This window comes from Podarcis vaucheri, assembly GCF_965113315.1.
Source record: "Podarcis vaucheri genome assembly, chromosome: 2".
Lineage (NCBI taxonomy): Eukaryota > Metazoa > Chordata > Lepidosauria > Squamata > Lacertidae > Podarcis > Podarcis vaucheri.
The window spans coordinates 37,868,821-37,896,564 of record NC_138760.1 but is presented as its reverse complement, the minus strand read 5'-3'; the positions used below and the strand labels follow the sequence as shown (position 1 = coordinate 37,896,564).

The window sequence follows — 27,744 nt, the reverse complement described above, 5'->3', positions numbered from 1 at the left end:
TTCAGGGAGAAAGGCGTGACTTGAAGCTCCTTGAGCTCCCTAAGTTATCTCCTAGTATCAAACCCATTTTCCCACCTGGCTGAATGAAGGCATGGGTCACCCTTGCTGACACTTGAACTCGTTCTGTCTGTGGATCCGGTCGTGGCAGCTGAGCATCGTAAGGAGGAGCCAGGGTGGTCTCTGCCTCTGGGCTGCCGTCGCCAAAATTCCACCTGCAAACAGAAATACAGACCACAAATAATGCATTGGATATCCTGCGGGCAACCAGCAGAGGTCACAATGAGAGCGGCAGTGTTTCCTAAAGCGTCTGCACAGAGTGACAATTTGGCACAGAATTTCTACCAGTGATGCCTGTTGATCTGCCTGTCCATGAACAAAGGAAATCTCAAGGGAGACTCCAGCATGAAACTCTCTGAATTACATTTCATCAGGAATTCAGTTCTATCATCTGTGACTTGAATCAAGATTTTTATCACACTATATGTGTCTGCTAACTTACCAAGGTCAGGAAGTTTCTGTTATCACCAACACAGCTATCCTAATTGCCACTTTAACTGTTTTATTGGATGTGATTATTACTCTCCATTCTTTTTGTGATTTGCTTCCCTTTGATCTCAGTGTTCTCCATTCCCATCCACCCCCGTCCACAGGTGAAAAAACACAGGGGAACCCATATAGCCCCTGTTAATTAGGGATTGTACTTCTTGTTGCTGGTGAACTGGATTCTGGCCCATAAATCCATAGAAAATTTGTTAGTCGCCAAGGTGCCGCAAGACTTTTTTGTTGGTTTTGTTGATCTGGAGTACTGAAAACAAGACCCCAAAAGTTCACCCTATCTCTGCCTGAGATTGGACTGGACTGAGCAATGGCAATGATAAATTCCTTCCCAGAGTTTCTTCTGTGCCCCTTATCACATCACCCCCTCTGGTACATCTCCCACATTACTTATCACCACCTTTAGCCCCTGCCAAAAATTCTGTTTTCCACAAGATGGATACAATGCTTGCTGCCAAAGGTCTGGAAGTCAAGCAATTTGCAAGTCCTGGTTGCACAATTTGTTATTTCAACACCCCAAATGTCTTTTCGCTATATTTATTCCTTTTCCAAAAGCCATCTCTGGCATGGTAGTTCTTGCTTGTGGGGTACACTAAAGTGGGGACATTACAGGTACCAACAGAGCAGGTAACTCCAGAGTACCTTGAGAGAGCAGGGTGTTGAATTAGAGTACAGTGGTACCTCGGATTAAGAACTTAATTCGTTCTGGAGGTCCATTCTTAACCTGAAACTGTTCTTAACCTGAAGCACCACTTTAGCTAATGGGGCCTCCTGCTGCCGCTGCACCGCCACTGCACGATTTCTGTTCTCATCCTGAAGCAAAGTTCTTAACCCGAGGTAATATTTCTGGGTTAGCGGAGTCTGTAACCTGAAGCATATGTAACCCGAGGATACCACTGTATCCTTTTTAAAAAATTTAAGTTCAGTGATTCTCCCAGGCACTGTCATGTTCTGACTCTGACTTATTGTTCGATCAGAAAGCAGCTTTCTCCAGAGCAGATGAACTGGTTGTTCTGATTTTTGTTTGTCTCCCTTCCCCTGAAATAGGTGACTTGTCTTGCTTACATTATTTTAAGCAATTTGCTTTGCTGGCCCCTGTAACACCCCCCATTTTAGTGTACCCAGTGGTGGTCTACTGTGATCTGAATTAGACTGTTGCCCTGCAACAGCCTGATTCTTGGATATCTTCTATGCCTCGTGGTTCATTTTCTACCAAACCAGTGTGGCTTTCATGCGCAGGCAAAGTCACAGATGAAGTTTACTACACCTCCTGAACATCACCGAATGTGCCAAAAAAGAGGGAAGGGGGGAGTACTATGAATTGTCATATATTTAGGGGAAGATACCAGGTCAGACTGTTTGTGCATCTATGCATAGGATGAGACTGAGTTGGTGGCTACTAACTGAGCCATTACATGAGTTAGCGATTCTATACTAAAAGCTAAACTGGGATTAATTTAGCAGAAGTGTTTGTAAGTCAGCTCAAATGAGGGGTTTTTTTCTGCAGAAAACGATGGTGTGAATTGGCCTTGAGTAGATACACTGGCTGTTCCCAGAGAGCTCTTCCCTAAGATTGTGTGTTCCTTTCAACTTGGATTTTGGTGATGGGCAATCACTTGAAAGCACCTATCCAGACTTCCTTGCCTTGCTTCTTACCTCACCATGACATCCACGGCAGTGTCTACTTCCACCCTGAATATCATAGTCTGGGGAACATTGACTTCCACAATTCCAGGGAGTCCCAGCAATTCAGGGTGAGCCAAGGGGTTCATGGGTTCAGCTATGAGCATCAGTTCCAAAGATTTGAAGCTCACCGGGTTCTTTGCTGTCAACTATGAACAAAGAGGAGAAAACCAAGAAACATAGAAACATAGAATTGTAGAGTTAGAAGGGACCCTGAGGATCATCTTGTCCAACCCCCTGCAATGCAGGAACATGCAGCTCTCCCATACAGGACCTTTGATCCCAAACCAAATAAACTTCTGATAATGCTCATAGCAGCTCAGCTATGCATTTGCTTCTGTAGAGAGAGAGACAAAAGAGAGTCAGGAAGTCCCTGGCTCAAAGGAACTCACAGAGAAGCTGCAGGCAAGCCACTCTCTCTGTTATGTTACAGTCTTTTTTTGTTTGTTTGTTTCCCTCATGTCCTCATCTTTCTAGTCTTGGTTCAGTTTGCTTACATCAGTTTGTAATTAAAAATAAAAAAAATCAATCCATGCAAGAATGCACACTGTTTCATTACATATATTCATTTTAGTATGCAATTTTCACATTCTGACATGTAATTTCTCCTAATATACTGGACTACCTTATAGGGCTGTTGTATGAAATACTGAGATAACACATATAAATTGCTGTACAAATACTACTTATATTCCTTGAAATGCCCACGTGTGCAATGCTCTACTATGGGGTTGCTGTTATTGCTGCTGCTGCTGCTGTTGTTGTTGTTGAATGGCTTTGGTTTCTCACCTTTAGCTTATATGTAGCAGGTCTCTTAAATGTGACACTGTAGCTCTGACCATTGTAGGCAAACATGTCCATGTTATCAATCACCCAGGTGTAAGAAACAGAGGACCCCTGGCTGATCTCAGCAGTAAATACCTGGTTAAAGCAAAGAAGTTGCATGATGAGAATAACCCATATATTGGCTATGCTGGTTGAACTTTGGGCTAAGTATTGAGGAGCAGTAAATGAGTCTGGGTCTGGGTAGGATACTTCAGTGACCTGGGACTGAGGGATCTGTGCACTGCCTAACACTCCAATTTCTTTGCCCCTTCAATAATTCAAGATCATGACTGCATTGTTTCCTAGTTCAGAGGTACAGTCCTTGTCAATTCTGCAAAGCCACAAAAATCAGTATAGGGTATGCATCTATGTACAATATATTTTTTTCATATAAGAATAGCTAGCCGTGCCCTGGGGTCACTCCAAAAACAATGACAATCAGTTCTTCTGTAGCTTACCCATTAGAAAGAAGCATCTTTCATTTGCAGTTTTCCCCGTTAAGATGTTGTTGCTGGGGACTGTTTGTTTTACTGGAATGGCCAGAGCATCAGAAGGTCCCTGGACCACTACCCTCAAAACATGACACCAGACATCCCTCACATAAAACAAAGAGTTAACTTTGGAAGGAACATCATAACCCACCTGTGACACATCCACTAGCATCCGGCATGGTCCAGGAGGCACCACCCTGAGTCCATCAATGGCATCATGTGACTGGATCTTCACAGACAACTTCTGGGCACTGACCTCATTGGAAACAAGGATGTCCAAGATCTCCTCCTCTCTTGGTTTATCCATGACAAGCTTCACCGAGGAGAACCAGGTGTCTGTGGTCTCTCTGTAGCAGGAGGGGACACGGAGCACAATCCCTGCTGGGCAAGCGGCCACAAACGGCACCCCAGCCATGTCCACTGGGGACATCCAGTTAGCCACAGCCTTGCAACCAGAGGTGATCTTGATGACCAGGAAAATCTCCTGCTTTGTGGGTATGTTGAGCTTCCCGCTGAGTGGTGTGGGGTATATAAGCTGCAAATCACTGACTTTTGACTGCACTTGCACTGAGCAGCTGGCCTGTGAGCTGCTGACAGCATTTCTCACCGTGGCGGTGAAGGTGTAGGTACCAGACTCCAGCCTTTGGGCCAGCATTGGAGGGTTTGCCAAGCTCTTGATTGCTTGCGCAAAGGTCACTCGTAGGTCACAAAGCATGCTGTCCACCCAGGTGGGGTTGGGCGGCCCAGGGATACCTCCTTCCCACCAGCTCTCCTTCATGAGGCTGATGTAACTCTGTCGCCAAGGGGAATCCGTGTGGGGATGGCACTGCAGGAACGAGCCCCTATCAGCGCTGTGCTGTATCCCTATGATGTCACCCGGATGGACAAAGATCTCTTCTTCTGGCAGGAGAACCTGAAACGCACAGACAGCTGAAGCTAATCGGAATCATTGGGAGACAACCTCCATTTAAAGTACACACACTTGGTCTTCATTCAACTCCTTCCTACAGTTGTGCACGAGAAGCAGAACAGTGTACCAGCAAGTAATGCTAATCCATATAAAACGCCACAAGACTACCACAATCTGACCTTTTAACATATGTGGTGGAACTGTAAGGTAATAAAAGAATTCTGGGAAATGATATATAATGGATTGAAAAAACTGTTTAAAAAAACAACCAGAAGCCTTTTTGTTAGGAATTGTAGGTGTAGAAGGAACAGAAAAGACTGTTCATGTACACAACAGCCTCCAGGATGCTAGTAGGCCTGGAAAGAAGACAGCATCCCTACCAGATTGGAATGGCAGACCAAACTGTTGGGACTATGCAGAAATGGCAAAAATGACCGGGAAAATCAGAAATCAGGAAGATCAAAATTTCAACAAAGAATGGGGGCAAGTCATATTATATTTGGAAGACCACTGTAAACATCTGAACTCTTTAGCAGGTTTAAAATAACTCTTGTAATGTAACAATGACTTTGGACACAACGGACAACTTTAAAAATTGGAGTGACTTAGGATGTGCAGTAGAAAAAGTTAAGTAAAGAACCCATGGAGAGGAGGAGGGAAGTCTAAAGATTTGGAAGAATCTTGTTTATTTGTTTTTATCTATGATTTTGAATGTAAACATTAATTTGTAAAAACCAAATAAAATTTTAAAAAGACCACCAAAATCTGAGCAGCACGTATCGGACTGAAAACAGAGGTGCCATGTAGCTCCTCTTTATGACTCATTTGTAAAAGCAGATCTGAACAAAAACATTTTGCATGGCTGCCGAAATAGAAAGGTTGGCCAGGCTAAAAAGAGGCTCCCAAGGTGAAGAGGTCCCATGACCTGGGAGCTATCACAGCAAGTGTTTCCCACGTGGAACCGCAGAACCACTTCCTGTATACCTAAGGCAAAACAAGATATGTGAAGAACCTCAACGCATAGAGCAAACATTGAACGAAAGACAAGGGTAAGGCTTGTTTACAACCCCAAGGCAACTCCTGAATACACTTACATGAATGTGGGTGTTTTCATTGCTGGGGGAGAGCAATAAAGGAAGATCAGCCGCTATGGAATAGAATGGCGAAGCCCCTTTGTACCGCGGAGGGTATGGGAATGGCTGTGTGTGAGCAGTTGTGTTCTCAAAGGCATATGAGGTGCAAGGGCTGGAGATGTTCAGGCAACGATCCTTCAAAGGGCACCACTGTTGCCCACTTGGGCATTCACCCATGGCATTGCAGAGTGGCTCAGAGTGGCAGCTGGCAAAAGGTGAATGAAGCAGTTTGCACCCTGAGGAACAAATAAAAGGGCACTGAATCGAACAAAAGATACAAAACCAAAAAGCCAGACGTCATTTCTATTTTAGGAGTCTGCATCAGCTCTGTAACATAAAGGTAAAGGGACCCCTGACCATTAGGTCCAGTCGTGGCCGACTCTGGGGTTGTGGCGCTCATCTTGCTTTACTGGCCAAGGGAGCCGGCGTACAGCTTCCAGGTCATGTGACCAGCATGACTAAGCCGCTTCTGGAGAACCAGAGCAGCGCACGGAAACGCCGTTTACCTTCCCGCCGGAGCGGTACCTATTTATCAACATGCACTTTGACGTGCTTTTGAACTGCTAGGTTGGCAGGAGCAGGGACCGAGCAATGGGAGCTCCCCCCCCCCCGTCACGGGGATTCAAACCGCTGACCTTCTGATCGGCAAGTCCTAGGCTCTGTGGTTTAACCCACAGCGCCACCCGCGTCCGTACGGGGGCTCAAATAACAAGGCAAATTGGGATGATTTGCAAATCTTTCCCCCTCCCAAGTTGATGTCCAAAAGTCGCATGTTGCCCTATCACTCTGCTCTTTCTAAGCTTCTCTTTACCTTATAGCTCTAATTTTTCCTATATTTTTTGTTTCTCCAGGTCCGTGGACTTTGCAGTAAGTGAGGCTGCCTAAAGTTTTGCCAGTGGCACACTGAAGACTGAGTATTTTTTGCTAAAGCAGTTTTTTAAAAAAAGAGTTAAAAACTTCATTTAAGGGTTTTCTTTAAAATCCTATCTTGTTCTTCTTTAAAACAAAAGGCAGAGCTCTCAGGCAGCTTTACAGATGGTCTCATGCTGTCAAGCATATCAAGAGGAAGCATGTCAAGAGGAAACAATCAGTCACTGGGAAGCAAAGACCAATGCAAAGCTGCAAAGCTTTTTGAAATGTGCAGGGGAGAATACACCTGGCCACATCTTAGTTATTTTAAAGAAAGAGCAAGAGGCAAACATGCTCCCTCCTCATTATGGGGGAAAGTGAATCACTTTTATTTACCCCACAAAAAGCCCCTGGACCAATGGCAGGTTCACTGCACTCTGGAGGGACTACTCTGCCAGTAAATGTCATCTACCTTGGTGAAAAACAGGGGGAAGTTATAACATTTTATATTATCTATGGTAGCAGATGGGGAATAGAGTTTTATTTTTTCTAAGGGTAGTTCAGAACCTAAATTACAGATCGAAGCAGAGAGAGTACAGAATGATTTAGAAACAGATCAATATCGTTTTAAACCACGCAGATACAGATGCAAGGTGAATGTTTGGGCCCACGCACACACTCTTATCAAATTTATTACTATGATCAGCATATGCAAAGGTTGTAATTTAAGTACCGCATTTTAGAAGAAATGAGTGCGACTGGAAGGCAATTCCAATTACAAAAATGAATTAAATGGTGGAATTAACAAATGGCGGGGGGGGGGGAGAGAACTGTAAAAAATCTGCAGCAAAGCCATTTTCCTCAGCTGAAAACAAGATGTTGCTAGGGAGAATGGCAATTTATTTTTTAATTAAGCTGCTATAAAGAATAAAGACAGAATCTGTTATTCTTTGACCTAAGGGATTGCAAGGAAGGGAGCAGAAGGGGTTTCTCCCTTACCTGGTGGAATCAAATGTTGACTGGGACTGCAATATGGGCGGAAAATCTGGAAACGGGCCTGGATGGGCTTATTTGTTGCTTGCATAGCAAAGTCTAGGGAGGCGACTGTTCCATTGTGGCTGAACCAGAGGCCTGGAAAGAGCATCAGCTGCAAGACAAAAGCAAGTCAAGGGTAGCTGGGGGGCAGTTTAAGATGGGTAGAGGGTTTAGGGCCCACAGTGAACATACTGAGCAACAATGGCGCCACAGTTGGGTTTTTTTTACATATGAGGTAAGCTACAAGAGACACATCAGATTTGGAAATCAGGATTTCCCTTGAACTTCTAATATTGGGCTTTCTGGGCAATTTTCTACTTACATAGATGTTGGATTGTATAATGCTGAGGTCACTGTCAAAAAGCAGCAGATTTCTCAAGATCCCTCAGCAACGTCTTGTGGAATAGAAGACATATTTGACGCACGAAAACAAATCGGCCCTGGAAATACATTACCTCCACTTTGCTGCCCCCTAAGAAAGGAGCTGCCTTTCTGGTGCTGACGTTCTTCACTTCATAGATAGTGCTAAACCTTGGCATTCCCGTCAGGAATAAGTTTGGGCTTGGAAGCACAGCTGTAATCATAGAGCACATAGAAAGGAGCTGACAATACAGTCCTATAACATCCAATAGCGAGGCAGGGTGAGGCTGTGTCGCTCTGCCAGCTTCCCAACACTGCCTGTTGTTGCTGCTGCTTACCAAGACGGTGTGGGGAGCTCAGAATATAGTGATCAGGGTTAGTAGCTAGACTTGGCTGGCCTCTTGGCAGACCCTGCTTTCCGCTTCCTTTCAGCTCGCTCCTATTTCCTTTTTGTGCCCACGTTCTTCACCATTCAGCACTTCCTCATCAGCAGGAGCTCGCATTCAGTTTCATCATCCTTCCCACATCATGGACTAAAGGTTCAGGGTAAAGGGACCCCTGACCATTAGGTCCAGTCATGGCTGACTCTGGGGTTGTGGTGCTCATCTTGCTTTAATGGCCGAGGGAGCCGGCATACAGCTTCCGGGTCATGTGGCCAACATGACTAAGCCACTTCTGGCGAACCAGAGCAGTGCACGGAAACACTGTTTACCTTCCTGCCAAAGCGGTACCTATTTATCTACTTGCACTTTGATGTGCTTTTGAACTGCTAGGTTGACAGGAGCAGGGACCGAGCAACGGGAGCTCACCCCGTCACGGGGATTCGAACCACTGACCTTCTGATCGGCAAGTCCTAGGCTCTGTGGTTTAACCCACAGTGCCATGGACTAGGCGGCTTGTTTTCAACCCCTTGCAGGAGGAATTATTCTAGACCATCACAGATGACCCATCGGTCTCTAGAGCAAATTCACCCAGTGTCTTTTCAACACGACCTGCATCTGTTCTATATTCCGGGCTGTGTCTCCTAAGCTGCCCATCTTTCCCTATTCTCTGCTCCTTGGTTTCCTCTGCCAAGATACCAACTCTGTCATACCATGACTGCAAAGTTTTCTTATCGACCTTCGAAAAGAGATTTCATCACAAGGATTTTGAAAGTCGAAGTCTATAACGCTAGTGGGATTGCCCCTTACAACTTTGCTCCAAGCTTCCTGAACAGATCAGAACTACCTGGTTGTCTTTCTCAGCTTCCTTCTAATGAATCCTCCTGTTTTGAGAGGGGTTATCTCATTAGATGAATAATAAAGATCAGCCTATTCATGTTTGTTTCTGCATTTGTTGCTTAATTTATATGCCTCTTCACATCAAAACAGGCTTCTAATCTGTTTGCAAAGTACAAAAGCCGGTTACACAGACATTACAATATAGACACCCACAATGAAAATACACAGTAATACCACCCCATCAAAACATTTGCAAAAAAACTCCATTAAAATTACAGAACACAAACTAGAATGCCTCCAGTACCTCCAATTGTCTTTTCACAGATGAACAGTGATTTCTCAGAGCATGGGTTACATCTCCAGTACCCTTTTGAATCCACTAGAAGCATCTTCACACACATTTCCTTCCCTCCCTCAGGTCGGCCTGAGGACATCCAGTTCTGGAATGTATCTACGAGGCCCCCGTCAACCCAGCGCATCGACCCAGAGGAGCCAAGGTCACGCAATCCAATCCAAACTGTGCCAGCACTGCTGATAAGAAAGACAAGGAAAGGCAATAACTCTGGTAACACCATGGACTGGGCCAATATTTGGAGACAGAACAGGATGAAGCCAGTGGTTTTCAACCAGTGTGCCGTGGCACCCTAGGGTGGCTTGAATGATGGTCAGGGCAGGCAACACTGGCCTGTGTCCCTCTTTCCTTCCCTCCCTCCTCTCGCATCTCTGCCTCTCAAAGGCTTGCACAGCTGTTTGTTGCAGAAGCCCTGGCTACAAGCTCTGCAGGCGAATGGTGCCTCTGGTGCTGGCCATGGGGTGCTGGTTGCCAGGAGCTGAGGCAGCCTTGGAGTAAGCAAGCAAACGGGTGAGGGAGCCCAGCCAGCCAGTTTGCCAGCCCTTGCTCTTGGGAATGTACAGACAAGTCCCAGGCCCCTGTGGGGCAGTGTGATGAGGAACCTCATTTGGAACCTCATTTGGAGCAGGAGGGGCAGCTCAGAGACCAGGGGGTAGCAGCAGTGGCTGCCCAGAGGACTCCAAGGAGAGGGGAGAAGAGGCTGAGGAAACACTCCACAAGGGAGGGTGTTTGAAAAAAGGTGAGAGGCTGCCAGTTCTTCAGGGAAGGGGTGACATAACTGGGCTCCTGAGCCCCACAGGGGTGCTGCAGAAAGAATGTAGTTGGTCAAGGGAGCCATGGACTCAAAAAGGTTGAAAACCTCTGGGATGAAGCCATTGATCGTTGTCATGCTGTTTGACATTTCATTGTTTAACTTGATTGCACTAGACTTGTTTGATGCTAAGGCAGTCTGAGAATATTTTAAACAAACAAGCTATGGTTGGTTTACATAACTCTCATACTAACTGTATGGAAACAGCTGGATCATGGCTCATTGCTAAGCAAAATGCAGTTTGATCAGCAAGCAGACAAGTGTATTGGCTTCAAGTAAAGAGAATCAGAAACAGGATTGATTAATTTGTCCTTTTGGTTCTCTCAGTTTCTCATTTTTCCAATCAATTTCAGGTCTCCACAGTACTGCATATTTTTGTTGTTGTTTAAATACCCTCACAAAAGTTCTTCAGCATATTGGTGCATATTTTTGTTAATAAACACATTTTTTGTATGCAGTTTTGAAATACACATATTTTTGCAAGCAATTTTCTGTAATATACTGCATTTTTGCCTGTTACTTTCACTAATAATTGAATCTATAGGCACACTTTACTATAAAATACATTTTGGTACACATAACATTGTTGGAGAATGGCACTGAAAAATTAGGAGAAGGGTGAATTTCACAGGATGGTTGTGTTCTGGTTGTGAATTAAGCAGGTTCACCTTTAAATGTGAACTAAATCCAGTTGTCCTCATTCCTTATGCACAACCCAACATGCTCATCCCTCAGGCCAGCTCTGGCCACCACCTGTCTGTACCAGTGTCCATTTCTTGGCCTAGTGAGCATACTGGGGAGGGAGGCAGCCACACTCAGTCTGTGCAAAGCAGTTTCCGCAGTTGCCACCATCTTCATTTCCTGGAGTGGTACCATGGTGGCACAAGAGGGAGAACAGAGACCATCTTGCCCAGGGCCACCTCAAAACTTGGCATCAGCCCTGGCAGTTAATCTGAGCATCAGCTGCTGCTCATGGATGTACAATGGTATGTTGGACCTTCTGGACCAACCAAGCTTGCGCAGCAGCTGGGACAATGGAATAAAAACTTGCCCGCAATATCTTTGCTTATATTTATTTTAAGAAATAATCAAACAGCTGCAAAAACACCCTTCTCACCACTCCACAGTCCCCCAGCAGAATACAAAGCATTTGGTCAGCTTAAATACAGTTTTCAAAATAATCAGTTACCCTATCACATTGCTGCATTTGGTGCAGCAGGTAAGCTCCACCTCTAATTACCGTATTTTTTGCACCATAACACTCACTTTTTTCCTCCTAAAAAGTAAGGGGAAATGTCTGTGCGTGTTATGGAGGGAATGCCTACGGGTGGCATGCCTATGGATTTTCCTCCTCTAAAAACTACGTGTGTGTTATGGTCAGGTGCGTGTTATAGAGCGAAAAATACGGTAGTTACATTGTCAAGATACAGGTGTGCTGAAACGTTGATAGCTCATAGGTGTGCCGCCATGCAAATCATTATTACAAACACATACCACTGAGTAGCACCACTGACCACACCAGTGTCAAGAAAAACCAACATGGTATGGTCTGTTGAACCATCTAATCTCCAGGTGAATGCTTTTAGAAAGTATTTCAGAGACCCGGATCACGCATGCCATATTACAATACAACAAACCTTCTGACACTGGGACAGGGTAGTCTAAAAAAGGTAAAGGGACCCCTGACCATTAGGTCCAGTCGTGACCGACTCTGGGGTTGCGGCGCTCATCTTGCTTTATTGGCCGAGGGAGCTGGTGTACAGCTTCCGGGTCATGTGGCCAGCATGACTAAGCCGCTTCTGGCGAACCAGAGCAGCGCACGGGAACGCCATTTACCTTCCCGCCGGAGCAGTACCTATTTATCTACTTGCACTTTGACGTGCTTTCGAACTGCTAAGTTGGCAGGAGCAGGGACCGAGCACCAGGAGCTCACCCCACCGCAGGGATTCGAACCACTGACCTTCTGATCAGCAAGTCCTAGGCTCTGTGGTTTAACCCACAGCACCACCCACGTCCCTGGCAGGGTAGTCTATGCATTAAAAAAAAAGAAAGAAAATCCTTATGATGCACGGAGTTGGGAAACGTTTACAAATGAGGCACATGCTAAAGTTACTTACTTAGAAAAAGATTTCTGGAGGTAGCTTTGTACCTCCAGGGACCTCACCACGACCAAGTCTCCTCCAGGCACCCCCTGGCAGAGCTTCCTGGCATCCTGCCATGTCTCCTTTGTCTCACCAAGCCAGTAACAGTTCAAGTTCTGCAAATTGATTTGTCCACCTCGTGGGCAAGTGGAAGTATCTGAATTAAAACAACAACAACAACAACAACAACAACAACAACTCAAGCTTAAGAGAACACCAGAACATGCTGTCTTGAACTGCAGAAGCCTCACGTGTTTTTAATGCTATAAGCTTTTTTAAAAAAATAAAATAAAAGTTGGGCTTTTTCTTTCTACTGGTGAAGAACATCTAAGATAGTATGACAAGGGTATTTGTTTTAATATTATATACAGTATTAGAATAGAGATTTCTAATGCGAGACCATATTGATAGCAAACCTAGGCCCCCAAGACAGCTAAAGTAGGTTACAACTCAGCTGTTGAAAACAATAAAATAAATTAGTCATCTCTGATTTAAGACCCATTGCTACAAACACCATTTTGATTTTGGTAGCAGCAATTAATTCCATCCTACACAGCCATTGTAGATTCATAGAATTATAGAGTTGGAAAAGGACCCTGAGGATCATCTAATCCGAGCTGAATATGCTGCTGTCTCATACAGGGATTGAACCTGCAACCTTGGTGTTATCAGCACCACACTCTAACCAACTGAGCTAGCCTTAAGCGGAAGCTATATCATGAGGTCCTTCAGAATGAAAGGAGCCCTTGACAGAGCCCATGTTTGGAATTATAATCTGCAGAAAGCAGATCTGGCAACACCAAGCCTGAGCACCAATATCCCATCCCTAAGAATGCATGCAGGATTAAAAAAGAGAAAAGTTTAAAGAAGAAGTTACAACCCTTCATTAATAATTGTTTTTGTATAATGGACACACACTTTTCCTCACAAACCCAACTATCTTGGCAACAACAGGAGGCTAGTTGGCAGCCCGCTCAAAAAACTCGTTGTCGTGACAACCCTAAACAAAGTCTGATCCGTTGCTGACCCCATAAATCCTCCCAACTATACAAATCACTTTTTAAAGGCTCCCCACAGATCTCCTTTAGGTGCTGGCATTCAGGTGTCCAGAGAAGGGCTTTGTTTGGGTCTTTCAGCCCTCCCAAATGCTGCCCAGTAAACTTTGTTACTGTTTCTATGGAGCCTTGCTTTCAGTTTCTGCCATCTTTTTCCAAACGAGAAGGGGAAGAGGGTGGTTTATAAACAGGTATTCTACGGTGGGTAGCTGTCTCAAGAGGAGAAGCATTAACAGTGCAGGCCTATGTGTGTCCACTCAGAAATAAGAGCTATTACCTGCTCTCAGGTAAACATATTGGATTGGATGGTTGGGTGGGTTTTAAACAAGATTTGAAATCTGGGTTTGAAGTAAATTTACAGGCCCTCCCTAAGGGGGAACCTGAATAGTGCTATTAACTGGGACCAGCATCAATGCTGATCTAACACTGAACCATGGTTAAGTCTGGGAAGAAGATGGAGCACACATGCACATGACCAACTCCCAATTCCTTAACCAGGGTGTTAAGAAACATGGCAGTGTTACTGCTGACCATGTCAAAGAAGCTTCTTAAAGGTGCACACAGAAAGCAAAGTTTTGGGCCTGAAAGGCAAGGATGCTCAGCCTTTCCTTACATCTACAAGGAGCATCCACACAATGTCTTTTAATTGTGGCTAATTCATTCAGACTATAATATCACCTCACCCTCTTCTGACAAATACTAACAAAGATCAGCTTCACCGTTCTGCTCTTTAGAGTATGATCTCTGAAATGTGTACAAAACAGCTGCATTAACCATGCCTTGTGTATTTTAAGGATGGATTCGTCACTCTTTTTAGGGCTTCTTGACGGGAATAAATTTGAGCATGCGTGCATGAGTTTTGCATGAATCCTTCTCTTTTCTTTAAGAATAATTTGCCTGGAGCATCTTTCAATAGTCAAAATGGGTTGGTGATTGCTTTAAAGCACCATTTCTAACCAAAACGGCCCTTTCTAACCATCCTAATCTAGTGAACAGAAGGGTGGTTAAATCATGCTGTAAATTGACTGACACATGCTAAGAGATCTAGCCTTGTCATCCCACTGCAGCTATGCTTTTCCAACACAGAACTCCCACTTTGTAGAAACACTGCTTCGCCTACCTGTGTCCCCTTTGCCCAGCAGTAGGAACAACAGCCACCATGGTCGAAATCCCTGGGATGCCATCCTCAGCAGAATCTTGGGGGTGGGGTGGGGAAGAGGGGAAATGCTGCAGCTCTAGGTGAGGTTAGCAGCTGACTTCTCACCTTCTGTCCACCATCACAGCATCCAGGCTGAGACAATGGCAACCTTAGGAGTGACCTCTCTCACACTCATAGCATCAGAAGGACCCGACAGTGCTGTGTGCCTTCTGAGATCAATGGCTGATATTGCTGGCTGCCTCGCGCTGCTTCCCTGGCTTCCCGCCTCTCTGGTCTTTTTATAAGGGCTCTGCTGCTCTACAACTCTCTCTCTCTCTCTCTCCCAGGGTGGAAAATGCCTTTTTTCTAGCTGCCCCCTAGTCTCCCTGGTTACACATCTGCTGTTCCCCTTCGGCCTTCTGCACACTGACAAGTTTGCTTTCTCTAGAGCCTCTGCTCTGCTGCTTTGTCCCTCTTCCTTTCATTTTCCTAATATCCTAACATGAAGTCCAGGTGTCCCCATCACGCTTGCAATAAGGTCAGTTTCTCTCACAGACATGCTTCAGACCCTGAGAGATTCCAGAGGTTTGGTGGAGCCACTTTAAGCCAGCTTTAGTCTTCCACATCACCTTAACTCCAGCTCCTCCCTTAAAGTAAAGGTAAAGGGACCCCTGACCATTAGGTCCAGTCGTAGCTCCTCCCTTGTCCACACCTAAATAACCTTGATCCCCTTCAGATTGTCCCCACCATAAATCCTGCACCTTTTGTTAGGGGCCATATACTACTTATTTGCTTTGATCTCCATTTTAGACAGCTTCCAACTTTGCATAACATTTAGGAGAACACTTCCCTTGAGGTTGGTACCAAAATTTTAACACCTTGGAAGCTTTATTCAAAAATACACCTTTGATAAACATACCATGATCTTCCCCTTCCACAGGGGTAGGGAACTTTCAGCCTGCAGGCTTAGTTAGGCCTGACATAGGTCCCAGTTTGGCCCAGGAGGCTATTCCCACCCCCCAACCACACCCTCCTGCCCCACAATTGACATCAGATAGTGATGACAGGTGATTAACAAGTGGACAGGTCTCACCCTCCTGTCAAAAGAGACCACTGAATGTGGACTAAGCCAGAATCCGGCCCACCAGGATGGAGGAGATGGCACGCTACTTAAAGCATCCATGCTTAAGTCTACCTTTGATTCAAAATAATGGCCAGCTTCCCCACCCACCCAAGTGGGACACTGATAGACATCTCTCTGCAGCATCACTTATCTCACCAAGAAGTTCCTGGCCTCCTGGATCCTTCATTCTCCAGATGACAGACAGATCAGTACCTTCTTCGACATGGATCCAGATGTCTATGTTGTTCTGGTGTCTTACCACAACCTTTGGACACTTAAAGATTACTGCTTTCACGGGCAAGACCACGTGAATAGTAGCTCTGTGGAACAGACTCTTTCCAGCAGTCAGGGCCTCAACCTTCACCATATAGGTACCAGGAAGATACACATGCAGCACTCTTGGGTTTGTGGTGTTGAGACTTCCATCACCTCCATCTCCAAAGTCCCATATGTACAGAATGCCAGGCAGTGAGATATTGGCAGTGAATTCAACAAGTTGCCCATGCTGTTGCCATGTGGTGAATGAGAGTTTTACCTAAACAGAAAAAGCAGGTAGGAAGGTTTGACTCGGGTTTAATTTCCCTTCCTCCAACTCAAAGCATAAATAGGATGAAGGTATAATTTTATGAGAAGGATAATGTCCCTCACTCATTAATAACATCAGGTTATTCCTAATTCCTGCAGCTTATACAGCACTCAGCTAGAGGCCGTGCAGATGATAACATTTTGGGTAGTATGAAGAGGAGATCCAGATCAAAGGAGTTCTGTGCATTAACTGTACCTGTTGTCATAGTACTGCAGCAACAAAAGGTACAGAAGTCCTGTTTTGGATGAAGCATATTTGCCAAATGTCTGCAGAAATTAAAGACTCAAAGACACTTTTGAAGACCAGGCATTCCAGAACAAGCATGGACTGGTTACAGTCTTGCATGGCCTACTTAATTTTTCCAAAAATTTAAACTCCCAGTAATGGTCCAGCAATGAGTTTTAAATTTACAAAGTGCAATATAATATAATATAATATAATATAATATAATATAATATAATATAATATAATATAATATAATATAATATAATATAATATAATATAATATAATATAATATAATATAATATAATATAATATAATATAATATAATATAATAATATAAAAAGAAACAATAAAAAGTGAGTATGAGTATTTAATGTTCAGCCACAAATCCGTACAAACACACTGTGGACCATCTGAACAAAGCACAATTTGGGAGCCCCTGCTCTAACCTCTAAAATAAGTGACTGGGTTTGGGAGAGACAAGGTGTCCAGCTTATGTATGGAGATCAAGGAAGAGGAACTGTTTTGGAACTTGAGCTTGCACTGCCAATTTTAAAGTGGCCTTTGCCCCTCACCACTGACTCTTTTTATTTTCCATCACTGGCAGGGGCAGCTTCCATTTCCCAGGACCCTTTACAAACCCTCTAGAAATTCCCTCACCATCTGATGTGAATATGTGAAGTTGCTGAGTCAGAGACCACTAGCCCATCAAGCCTAGTTTTGTCATGTCTGATTGGCAGCAACTCAAGGTCACCAAGGTCCCATTTCTCTTGTCTGAGATGACAGGGATTGAACATGTTGTGGACAAAGGATGTACTCTGCCAAGAATCTGCTCATCATCAGCATCACTTAGTAAAGAAGGGGTAGCTAACCTGTGGCCCTCCAGATGTTGCTGGACTACAGCTCCCATCATTTCCTGACCACTGGGCTATCCTGGAATCCAACAACATCTGGAGGGGCACAGATTCCCCATTCTTGTAGGGAAGTAATGAGTTGGATTTCCTAACCACAATTCCCAAACACAAAATTGGGCAGAAATGCTATTAGAACTGATTCCATTACCTGAATTGGGTATGCAGCATGGATGACTGTTTTATTGCACACTTGGCTCTGGATTTCATTGGAGCACACCTTCCCACAGTCCACCTCTGCTTCACTGCCTAGAGATCCACATAGGCAACGATCCAAAAAGTCCATGGCGTAATAGGTGTACTCTTTGCTATAGCAGAGTTCAAGGCAGGACTTCTGAGTGTGGGTACCAGTTGAAAGGTGAGAATAGTGCAGGACTGCATCACTCCTGGTCAGGGTGTCCTTCACACAGGAGATAAAATCAACAGCTGGGAAGGGAGGAAGAGAAAACTCACGGTAAACGTTTGAACCACTTATGGACAGATGCTTGAAAAACCCGGTTCTGGTTTCTGTTTGCACAGCTTTCTTTGTTTACACTTTACAAACTATTCCAGCTAAACAGGCAAGAAAGCTCTCCCCATTTTGCAGAGTGAACACTGAGATGGATGCAGACACAAGCAGAGTCCTGCTGAATCAGTCCAGAAACAACATTCTGTTCTTGCAGTAGCCAGTCAAATGGCTTTGGGAAGCCCAGAAGTGGGACCTGAGAGCAAAAGCACTCTCCTGCTTGTGACTGCCAGCAATGGATATTGAGGCAAGCTGCTTTTGACATTAGCGTGCTGTACTACTGAGCTAGGTTTTCTCCTGAAGTAGAAGTTCAGGAGTCCAACAGAACTGTCCACAACCTCAACTAGACTCCAGCTCCAGGATTCTTTGGGCAAAGTGATATGAAACTGATATAAATATGTGGTGTAGATAGGGCTGCCTCGGACAACAGTCATTTCCAGTCTGAGTCTCTGTAGTGGGACTGGGGAACCTCTGCCCTTCCAGAGGCTGCTGAACGATGACAACTCCCATCATCCTTGCCCATTGGCCATTCTGTCTGGGGCTGATGGGAGTTTGAGTACAACAAGATTCAGAGGGCACCAGGTTCCTCACCAGGACCACAGCTTTTGTCAGTAGCTTGTTTTGTTTTGGTTTATTTTATAATGCAGATTTTGTGAGAGTAGGCAGACATCTGATAGACTAACAGTGCACGTCTAACCACGGTGTTGGCTTTTACAGAGGAGAAGAAGAAAGCTACTGACATGCAGGGCTTTGGATGAAACTAAACTCCCTTCACCAGCAATCGGTGGGGTGGGAACTCCCAACAATCACATATTAGATGGATTCCTACCACAGCTACATCCATAAGGCACACCTGAGACGCTCCACAGAGCCCCGAGGTGAAAGAATAAGAAAAAGCATTGAAGGTGACAACAAACTCTTCCATCTGGCTGGCCAAAAAGGTATTTTACTCACTGCCGGTCAGTGATAAGAGATCCAGTGGTTTGGCGCTACCAGAAGTGGCTTCCGGGACGCATCGGAGCAATTCTGTGTTGCTTACGAGAACGTGCCTCTCTTGTGCCCACGTCATCAACCAGCGTAAGGAACAGTCATATGTGAAACTGTTGGAGATGAGGTTGCTGTCAGGAAGAAGGGGAAGGAATTAGGGCAAGAAAGTCATTCACCTCCCTCAGGCTGTATGGAAAACCCGCTGCCACAAAACACACATACCCCCCAAAAGAGAGCAGTGGCCAGCACATTAACTCTGCTCCTTTAACTTCCACACCATTTCAACAGATCATTGTTTAAGGCAATCAGAAAATTTCTGTGTTTACTTTGTCTGCGTAAATAATTCAGTAGGTGAGATGCATTCAGTGACTGCTGTCTAAGGATAAATGATCATGTTTGTACCAAAGCCCCAAATCTTCAATAAGTCCACTCGCTTGTGGATTTGCCATTTGGTAATATTCCTTTTAACAATATCTAAATGTGGGGTGAGGCACAAGTGCCCCTGGTGGGCCTAAAGAAATCCTCCACCCTAAAATGGAAAAGAAAGCAAGAACTCCACCTTTGAACAGGGCACTACCAAGCTTTTTTAAACAGTGGGCTATATCAAGATGAAGATATGTTTGCTGTTCCATAGGTACAAGTGACACCTGCAACAAAAAGCTGCAGCACATGGAATGCTACTGTTCAAAAGCGTTGTCATTTTCCCAAAATACCCCATGCCATTTCTTGTACTTCTTCAGACCTTGGGCTCCCCTGAGCCTGAAGAAACCTCCCTCTCATGCATGACTAATGTTGTTAGACTGCAACTCCCATCATCATGGACCACTGGCCCTGCTGGTTGGAGTGATGGGACTGGAGTCCAACAACACCTGGACGACCACAAGCTCCTCACCACTGAGCTAAACCTATGAAGGCAACTACTAATAAGGGAACAAATCTCCTTGACATCTTTCTGTAATGACATCACCAGGAACCAATAGCTTTCCAGATGTGGCTGGCTCCCATCATACCTGGCCATTGGCCATTATCTGGCAGGCCAAAGGGTTTCCGCATGTGGTTTTTAGGCAGGGTGTGAGGGGTAGGTAAAAGGGGAAGATTCATAGACGAGATCGTGCCAGATAATGGTACGTACAGAGTCCTCAGTTTGCCCAGGTAGTGGAAGGCTCCCTCCTCAATGGTGTGGATGCAGTTGAAGCTCAGGTCCCTGCAGAATTGAGACCACAATGAAATGTTGGAAGAAATTGCAAGGTGCAGGGAAAGTGTCCATCAGCGAGAAGCAGCATGATGATAACGGAAGGATAATCAGAAAACTTCAAGGCCTGTCTCTTGGTGCAGTAAACTCCAAAAGAGAGTTACAGTGGTACCTTGGGTTAAGTACTTAATTTGTTCCAGAGGTCCGTACTTAACCTGAAACTGTTCTTAACCTGAAGCATCACTTTAGCTAATGGGGCCTCCTGCTGCTGCCGCTCCACTGGAGCACGATTACTGTTCTCATCCTGAAGCAAAGTTCTTAATCTGAAGCACTATTGCTGGGTTAGCGGAGTCTGTAACCTGAAGTGTATGTAACCTGATGCGTATGTAACCTGAGGTACCACTGTACTACGACTGAGTACACATAGTGCCTTTAAAGGACTAAGTGGTCCGCCCCCGCCACTTAATGGATCCAAATGGTTTCCAGAGAGTGGTAGGGGATGCTTTATCCCATGTTGATGGCCTTTCAGCTGATTCCCTGGTGGCCCGCTAGAATGTGATGTTAACCAGGGCTATTGACTGTTTGGCTCCGAAGCACCCTCTCTGATTGCATGGAGCCCAGACAGCCCCGTGGTTTTCCACGGATCTGAGGGCAATGAAACAATCGTTGAGACGGCTAGAGCGCCGGTGGCGGGTGACCCATTCTGAAGCTGACCGGACACAGGTTAGAGCTCAATGTCGAGCCTACCAAGTGGCGGTAGTGACGGCGAAGAAGACTTTCTTCACCGCCTCTATTGCATCTGCAGAAAACAGCAGCAGGAGACTTTTTCAGGTGGTCCGCAATTTAGCGGAACCACCTGCTACATCGGGGCCCAGTACGGGCCACATGATCTCCTGCAATGATTTTGCAAAGTTTTTTGCGGATAAAGTCGCTCAGATTCGGGAAGAGGTAGACTCCACCGTGGGAGCAGGGCCGGGGCGGGAGAGTGCTAGAGTCCTGTCTAGTCAAATTGCGTGGGATCAGTTCCAACCTGTTACCTCCGAGGATGTGGACAGGCTGCTTGGACGAGTGAAACCAACCACCTGTCTCCTTGATCCTTGCCCATCCTGGCTTATAAAAGCTAGCCGGGAAGGGCTGGGCGATGGGCTTTGTGGGGTGGTGAATGCTTCCCTCCGTGAGGGAGCCTTCCCAGACCCGCTGAAAGAGGCAGTTATTAAACTGCTTCTTAAAAAACCATCTTTAGATGCGGCCATGATGGCCAACTATCGCCCAGTCTCAAATCTTCCATTCTTGGGCAAGGTGATTGAGCAAGTGGTTGCTGAACAACTCCAGGCACGCCTGGAGGAAGCGGACCATTTGGATCCCTTCCAGTCGGGATTCAGGCCTCATCACGGGACTGAATCTGCCTTGGTCGCACTGGTTGATGATCTCTAGCGGGCTAGGGACAAAGGTAAGAGCTGTTTCCTAGTTCTGCTGGATCTCTCAGCGGCATTTGATACCATCGACCATAACATCCTTCTGGACCGTCTTGAGGGGCTGGGAGCTGGGGGCACTGTCATATAGTGGTTCTGTTCCTTCCTCCTGGGCCGTGTTCAGAAAGTGGGGGGGGTGAGTGTTCAGACCCCTGGGCTCTCACTTGTGGGGTGCCTCAGGGTTCTGTCCTCTCCCCCATGCTTTTCAACATCTACATGCAGCCGCTGGGAGAGATCATCAGGGGGTTTGGGCTGGGTGTTCATCAGTATGCAGATGATACCCAGCTCTACCTCTCTTTCAAATCAGAACCAGTGAAGGCGGTGACAGTCCTGTGTGAGTGTCTGGAGGCAGTTGGAGGATGGATGGCGGCTAACAGATTGAGATTGAATCCTGACAAGACAGAAGTACTGTTTCTGGGGGACAGGAGGCGGGCAGGTGTGGAGGAATCCCTGGTCCTGAATGGGGTAACTGTGCCCCTGAAGGACCAGGTACACAGCCTGGGAGTCATTTTGGACTGACAGCTGTCCATGAAGGCACAGGTTAAATCCATGTCCAGGGCAGCTGTGTACCAGCTCCATCTAGTACGCAGGCTGAGACCCTATCTGCCTGCGGACTGCCTCGCCAGAGTGGTGCATGCTCTGGTTATCTCCTGCTTGGACTACTGCAATGCGCTGTACGTGGGGCTACCTTTGAAGGTGACCCGGAAACTACAACTAATCCAGAACGCAGCAGCCAGACTGGTGACTGGGAGCTGTTGGTGCTGACCTTTAAAGCCCTAAACAGCCTCGGTCCAGTATACCTGAAGGAGCGTCTCCACCCCCATCGTTCTACCCGGACACTGAGGTCCAGCACTGAGGGCCTTCTGGCTGTTCCCTCACTGTGAGAAGCCAAGTTACAGGGAACAGTGTGACCGATGTTCAGGGATGATAATCCAACAACATCTGGAAAGCAACAGCCTAGGCACCCTGGATTATGGAAGTTGAAAAGGAAAGTGGGGTGGGGTTTTTTTTGAGCATATTGACATTTCCTGGGTATTTATAATCCCCATATTCACACAGTTGGAATGGGGACAGTAATCTTGGGATTTCACAAAGAGGGATGGCGTGGCAAGTGATTTGCAGCACTATGCTGGAGGAGTTTTATGCAGGAATCCACTTACAATGCTTGGATGTTGGGGTACCCAGCAAGCTCCTCTCTTTGGACTATGCTCAGGCGGTTATGTGAAAGATCACTGCATTCAAAACCAAGAGTGACATTTGTTAACAGCATCTCACAAGCCATGTCTGGCAAACAGCAGTTTGGTTCAATACAGTACCATGCCACATTGTTCTCCATGGTGATCAGTTCACAGTGCAAACTGGCTCCCTGCTGCTGAGGCATTCCTTCCTATTCTTAACATAATATGAGCCCCAGGTGTTCCCTTAGATATGATGAAGAGAGACTGTCAGCCATGCAGATGTATGAGAATCATCTTATTAGTATCATATAAAAGGTAGGAGGCTAGGCAGCTCAAGCAGGACAAAGTGGAATTCGCGGAAGCAACATGGGCATGTGAAACAAGCCCCGCAATGTCAATACATAGTCCTGCCTTAAGAGAACTTTAAACCAGGCCTCAGTCCTGTACACCTGAAGGATCATCTCCACCCCCATCGTTCAGCCAGGACACTGAGATCCAGCGCCCAGGGCCTTCTGGCAGTTCCCTCATTGCGGGAAGTGAGGTTACAGGGAACCAGACAGAGGGCCTTCTCGGCAGTGGTGCCTGCCCTGTGGAATGCCCTCCCATCAGATGTCAAGGAAATAAGCAGCTGAAGGCAGCCCTGTGTAGGGAGTTTTTAATATTTAATGCTGTATTGTTTTTAACACTTTGGGAGCTGCCCAGAGTGGCTGGGGAAACTCAGCCAGATGGGCGGGGTATAAATAATAAATTATTATTATATTATAAAATGCTGTGTGGAAGTGATTGTGCTGGTAGCCCAAACTGTAAATCACACAGCATCCCAGATCATCACAACTGTACAGATAACCTCCTTTGACTTTGATTCTGGCCCTGTACATGTGATTACAGACCTACAAATGAGAGGATGTGGGATTCCCTTGTGAGGTAGACATCGGTGCTTTGTACACCCTTTCAAGGGTGGCTGCTCGGTGGTAATTTGCCTCGAAAAAATAACGATGGCTGTTTTCTTCCCGGTCCATTTCCCTGAGGGCTCTGTGCCTTGAGCCAAGGGGTCAGGAGCCAACATGTGCAGTCAGAGGAGTGAGCATTCTTTGGCAAGCTCCTAGGGTCAGCTCCATCTGACCAAAACATTCTCGCAATGCTTACTCCCATGAGACGGCACCACTCAGCACCAGTGAACATGCTTCACCTCCCTCCCTGTGAGTCATCACAGGCTCGCAGGGAAAGGAGCATCTACTACAATCTCTAAAGCATCCCTCTGACTCCCGCCCCGCAATACACACTGGATATCGCTGAGCAAAAGCACCCCAGCAGCTTACTTACAGGATTGTTTTGTTCAGTGAGCAGGGATCTTCTGTTGGGATTTCCAGCAACCCCAGATGAGAGCAGTTCACAGTTGTGACTGTGCAGGCACACTTTGCTGGGCACAGAATTGCCAGGGCCTCTTCCTTCTCCTGTTGGCATCTGGCTCTGATCGACAAGGTCGTCCTCTTCATTCCTCCAAGGCCCTCTGAAACCTGGTGCCTTTCCTTTTCCCTCAGTCCCTGGCCTCGGCCTTTCCAAGAATCTACTACCTTGCATTTAGCAGAGCTCCATTGCTTGAGTGGCTTCACCTTAGCTCCTGTTTCCCCTGCTGCTGCTGCTGATGGTGCAGCAGCACTGTCCCCTGGAAACGTTGACATTTCACCTGTGCAGAGACTACAAAGCAGTAGGGCCACACAGAAGAGGGCACTGGAATGGCAGAAGATAGCCCTGTGGTCAGGCAGCCTACTGGCTACTGTTTCTTTGGAAGGCCAGAGCTTATTTAGTGTGGTGAAGCAGTGCAAACCCATGGTAAGCAAAACCAAACAGCACAAAACCAAACAGCTTTTTTCAGATCTGCCCCACTGCTGCCAAGCTACTATTTCCAAAGTATTTCTGGCTTAATTCGCAATGCAAACAAAAAGCCTTGCTTCCTCAAACCAATGGTCTCTCTAGTTCCCTGCCCTGTTTCTCAGGTAGGGCAATATATTGGATGGCACTGAGTTAACTAAGCAGAAGGAGTAAATCAAACAAAGGATCACTTTGCTGTAATTTGATTTCTCGGGAAATCCATGTAGAGAAAGCTATTAGATTTACAGTAATTTTTACCTTCTTGTTAGCCACAAATGTACTTTGCCACTTTGCTCTTTTCAAATTTCTGCCAGGTGGATTTTCTACAGCCCTCCACTGAACAAATGTGTTTAATCTCACTCTCTGCTTCAAATAATTTTTAAGAGAAGCAGGAGATAAGAGGCAGAGGAGGAAGTCAAGCAAGTCGCAACGAGTTTACTATAAATACAACCAAGTTGTGCCCAAAGCATGGCAGGTGCCTCAGAATAGCCACTTCATCATATCCAGACCCATTTGGCTTATTCTCATCTACAAAAACGATGGCTGTGTTGGCATACATTCAGCAGTGCCACAAGCTGCACACTCCTTGCAAAGAGTCTTTTCACCACCTGGCATGCCACGTCACTGCCATCAAACAAGGAAGCGCCACCATGAAGGCAAACGGCATGTCACACATATGCACAAAGTGAATTAGCTGAGACTGCCTTCCAGCCTGTTGACCCTGTTCAGCTCACAAAGGCAACAAGAGAGGAAGCTGTGATCCAGCTTGACTGCTCCATTTACTTCGAAAAAATGCGGAGAATTTTTTATCTCCCCCACAAAGGGGGGAGACAACTTCTAATGCTGTTTGTTGACTTTTCATCAGCTCGGGAGTTTAGATTAAGGGAGTCCTACTTTGCACAGATGCTCACACCCACCAAGTTATACCTTATAAATCCTTTTTCTTCCTCATCACCTCCCTTCCCCAGCCGCTGTCATCTGTTGTCCTCAGTTGACATGGCAGCACTATTGCCATCCTGCAGTTAAGCCCAGAAATTATATTGCATTCCTTTGATGCGTTGTCCTGGTGCTCTAGTTTAAAAGAAAAGAGCCTTCCAATAATTAAAAGCACACTTTGAATCCTCCATCTAGACTTGGCTTGGCTACATAGTGGAGATGGCCTGGCTGCTTCGGGACTTGCAAAAATTCCCAGGGAAGGTCAGCAAGTCCTGTAGGAGGTTGTTCCTGATGTGCCGGCTTTGGTGTCCAGGTTGAAGCTGTGCAGTGGATGATGATGAGCCAAAAGCCTTTCCTCGCACAATTGCAGGCTGCTTTCTTTCCATCAGCTCTCCCTCTCTTTATCCACACACGCGCACACACACACACACACACACACACACAGCAGGGGCCTCTCAGAAACTCCTACACGCTTTGTCCAGCTACTTTCAGATCAGCCAGCGAGAGCTTCCAAGAGAAGTGTAGCATATTCCCTCCCCTGCTTAGCATCTCTCCCTCCCTAACAAGCAGACAAGCAGTTTCCAACATGCAGAGCTGGCAGAGAGAGAAGAGGCAGGGGAATTTGAAAAGATTCATTGCACGGAAAAAAATTCCTTGATGTGTTTGAGATTTGACCTTGCACTCGCCGGCCTGAGAGTATCCCTGAAATCTAAGGAGCCTTACATCTAAGCAGCAGGTGTGCAGAAGATTGCCCCACCGTCCTCTTAGCCAACAAGTTACTTTTACCTACAAAAGACAGAAGTTTAGGCCACGGATGGGGAGCCTCAGGCCAAGGAATGTGGCCCTCCAAACTTCCTTCAGTGTTTTTGCCTAGCTAGAATGTGTCTTTGAACTCTGATCATGCCTCTCACTTGCCTTGATGGAATATAGAGGGGCTTGGTTGCGTGTGTGTGTCCAAACTAGCCTGCTGTACAAAGGTGAAATTTGTTTAATTACCCATTTTTGCCTCTGGTCTTTTCTACCCGTTGGCATGCAGCTCCCAGAAGTTGGCCCCTGGGCTGCAAAAATGTTCCCCATCCCTGGGTTTAGGAAGGGCCATTTTTTCAGTTGTGAATGAAGCCAAATGGTTCACAACCACTCTTTGGCTGTGTACATGCACATTGCCTGCTTAAATCACAGCTAAGGTGGGTTTCCCCCCTCAAATTGTGGAAAAACACATCAAAATGCAGTATTTCATAAGAAATAACAGGACAGGTACAGGAGAACTATGGATTGTGGCTAATGTCATGCATAGGCCACTTCCCAAACTAGCAGTGAGACTGCACTGGTTGCAGAGTAAACAGGAGTGTGTACACAGCCTTTAACAGTGCAAATGTGTGTGTGTGGACCTAAGAGTCAGTGGGACTTGCTCTCAAGTAAATATGAATAGCATAAAAATACTTCCACATGTAGGATTTATTGAGGGGTGTCAGGCACAACAATTCATTTTCCTAGCACCCGACACTTGCTGCCCTCACAAGGACCAGGCTGACCTAAGAACATTTGCATGATACACACAAGAATTTCTACAGTAGTTAAAATTGTTAGCAGGATTGGAATATCACTTGTAGTTTAAGGGTGAATTCTGGACACAAGGGAGATGTAAAATATCTGGATCATCATAAAAGATGCAGGAGGAAATAATAGGACCGACAAAGGGGAGGATGGAAGTCCAGGAAATTCCTTGGAATCTTGTTTTTATTATTTATGTTTGATATATTTCTGTAAAATCTTAATTTGAAAAACCAAATAAATAAATTTATATAGAAAACAGAATTTCTACAGTCATGGGTTGTGTTGCAGAAGGAAATGATGTTAAAGCTCTGGGGTGTGCCTCCTCTTACTACTTACTGGCTATTTTTGCTTTTTAAGAAACGGGTGCTTGGAGACTTAGGGAACTTAAGCAGGGGAAAAAAAGATAATTTTACAACAAAATTGGTAAAATTAACGCTGTGTTGGGAAATAGAATTCTTTCAAGAAAGTGTGGTGGTTGGTGTGTGTGTGTGTGTGTGTGTGTGTGTGTGTGTGTGTGTTCACTCACTCACTCAGTGGTTGTCACAGGCTTCCAATTCTGAACAAGATGTTAAATAAACAACTTAAGATTTTCTCCAGAAAATCTATCCCCCCCCCTCAGGCTGAATGGAGACCCAAGTAAATTGTTC

General features: G+C 45.7%; 1 protein-coding gene and 1 long non-coding RNA gene across 4 annotated transcripts in view; one reads left to right on the top strand and one right to left on the bottom strand.

The window, feature by feature from the left end:
• Positions 1-26,491, bottom strand: part of LOC309525632 (polycystin-1-like) — a gene marked incomplete at its 3' end in the record, with an annotated part of 68,212 nt that extends 41,721 nt beyond the window's left edge. For all 3 annotated transcript variants that reach the window (XR_014216466.1, XM_082211002.1, XM_082211001.1), the window contains exons 1-15: positions 24,059-26,491; positions 22,718-22,789; positions 20,026-20,097; positions 18,861-19,024; positions 17,553-17,827; positions 15,838-16,216; positions 12,342-12,522; positions 9,366-9,592; positions 7,937-8,055; positions 7,446-7,593; positions 5,559-5,833; positions 3,706-4,467; positions 3,028-3,159; positions 2,212-2,387; positions 76-212 (exon numbers count right to left, since the gene is read on the bottom strand). Coding sequence is in view for 2 of the 3 variants with exons in the window: in XM_082211002.1 (XP_082067128.1) it covers positions 76-212; positions 2,212-2,387; positions 3,028-3,159; positions 3,706-4,467; positions 5,559-5,833; positions 7,446-7,593; positions 7,937-8,055; positions 9,366-9,592; positions 12,342-12,522; positions 15,838-16,216; positions 17,553-17,827; positions 18,861-19,024; positions 20,026-20,097; positions 22,718-22,789; positions 24,059-24,567 (3,628 nt within the window). The remainder of the gene's footprint in view (positions 1-75; positions 213-2,211; positions 2,388-3,027; positions 3,160-3,705; positions 4,468-5,558; positions 5,834-7,445; positions 7,594-7,936; positions 8,056-9,365; positions 9,593-12,341; positions 12,523-15,837; positions 16,217-17,552; positions 17,828-18,860; positions 19,025-20,025; positions 20,098-22,717; positions 22,790-24,058) is intronic.
• LOC309525736 overlaps positions 1-27,744 on the top strand; it is a 227,262-nt gene that overhangs the window by 5,572 nt on the left and 193,946 nt on the right. The window lies entirely within an intron of this gene.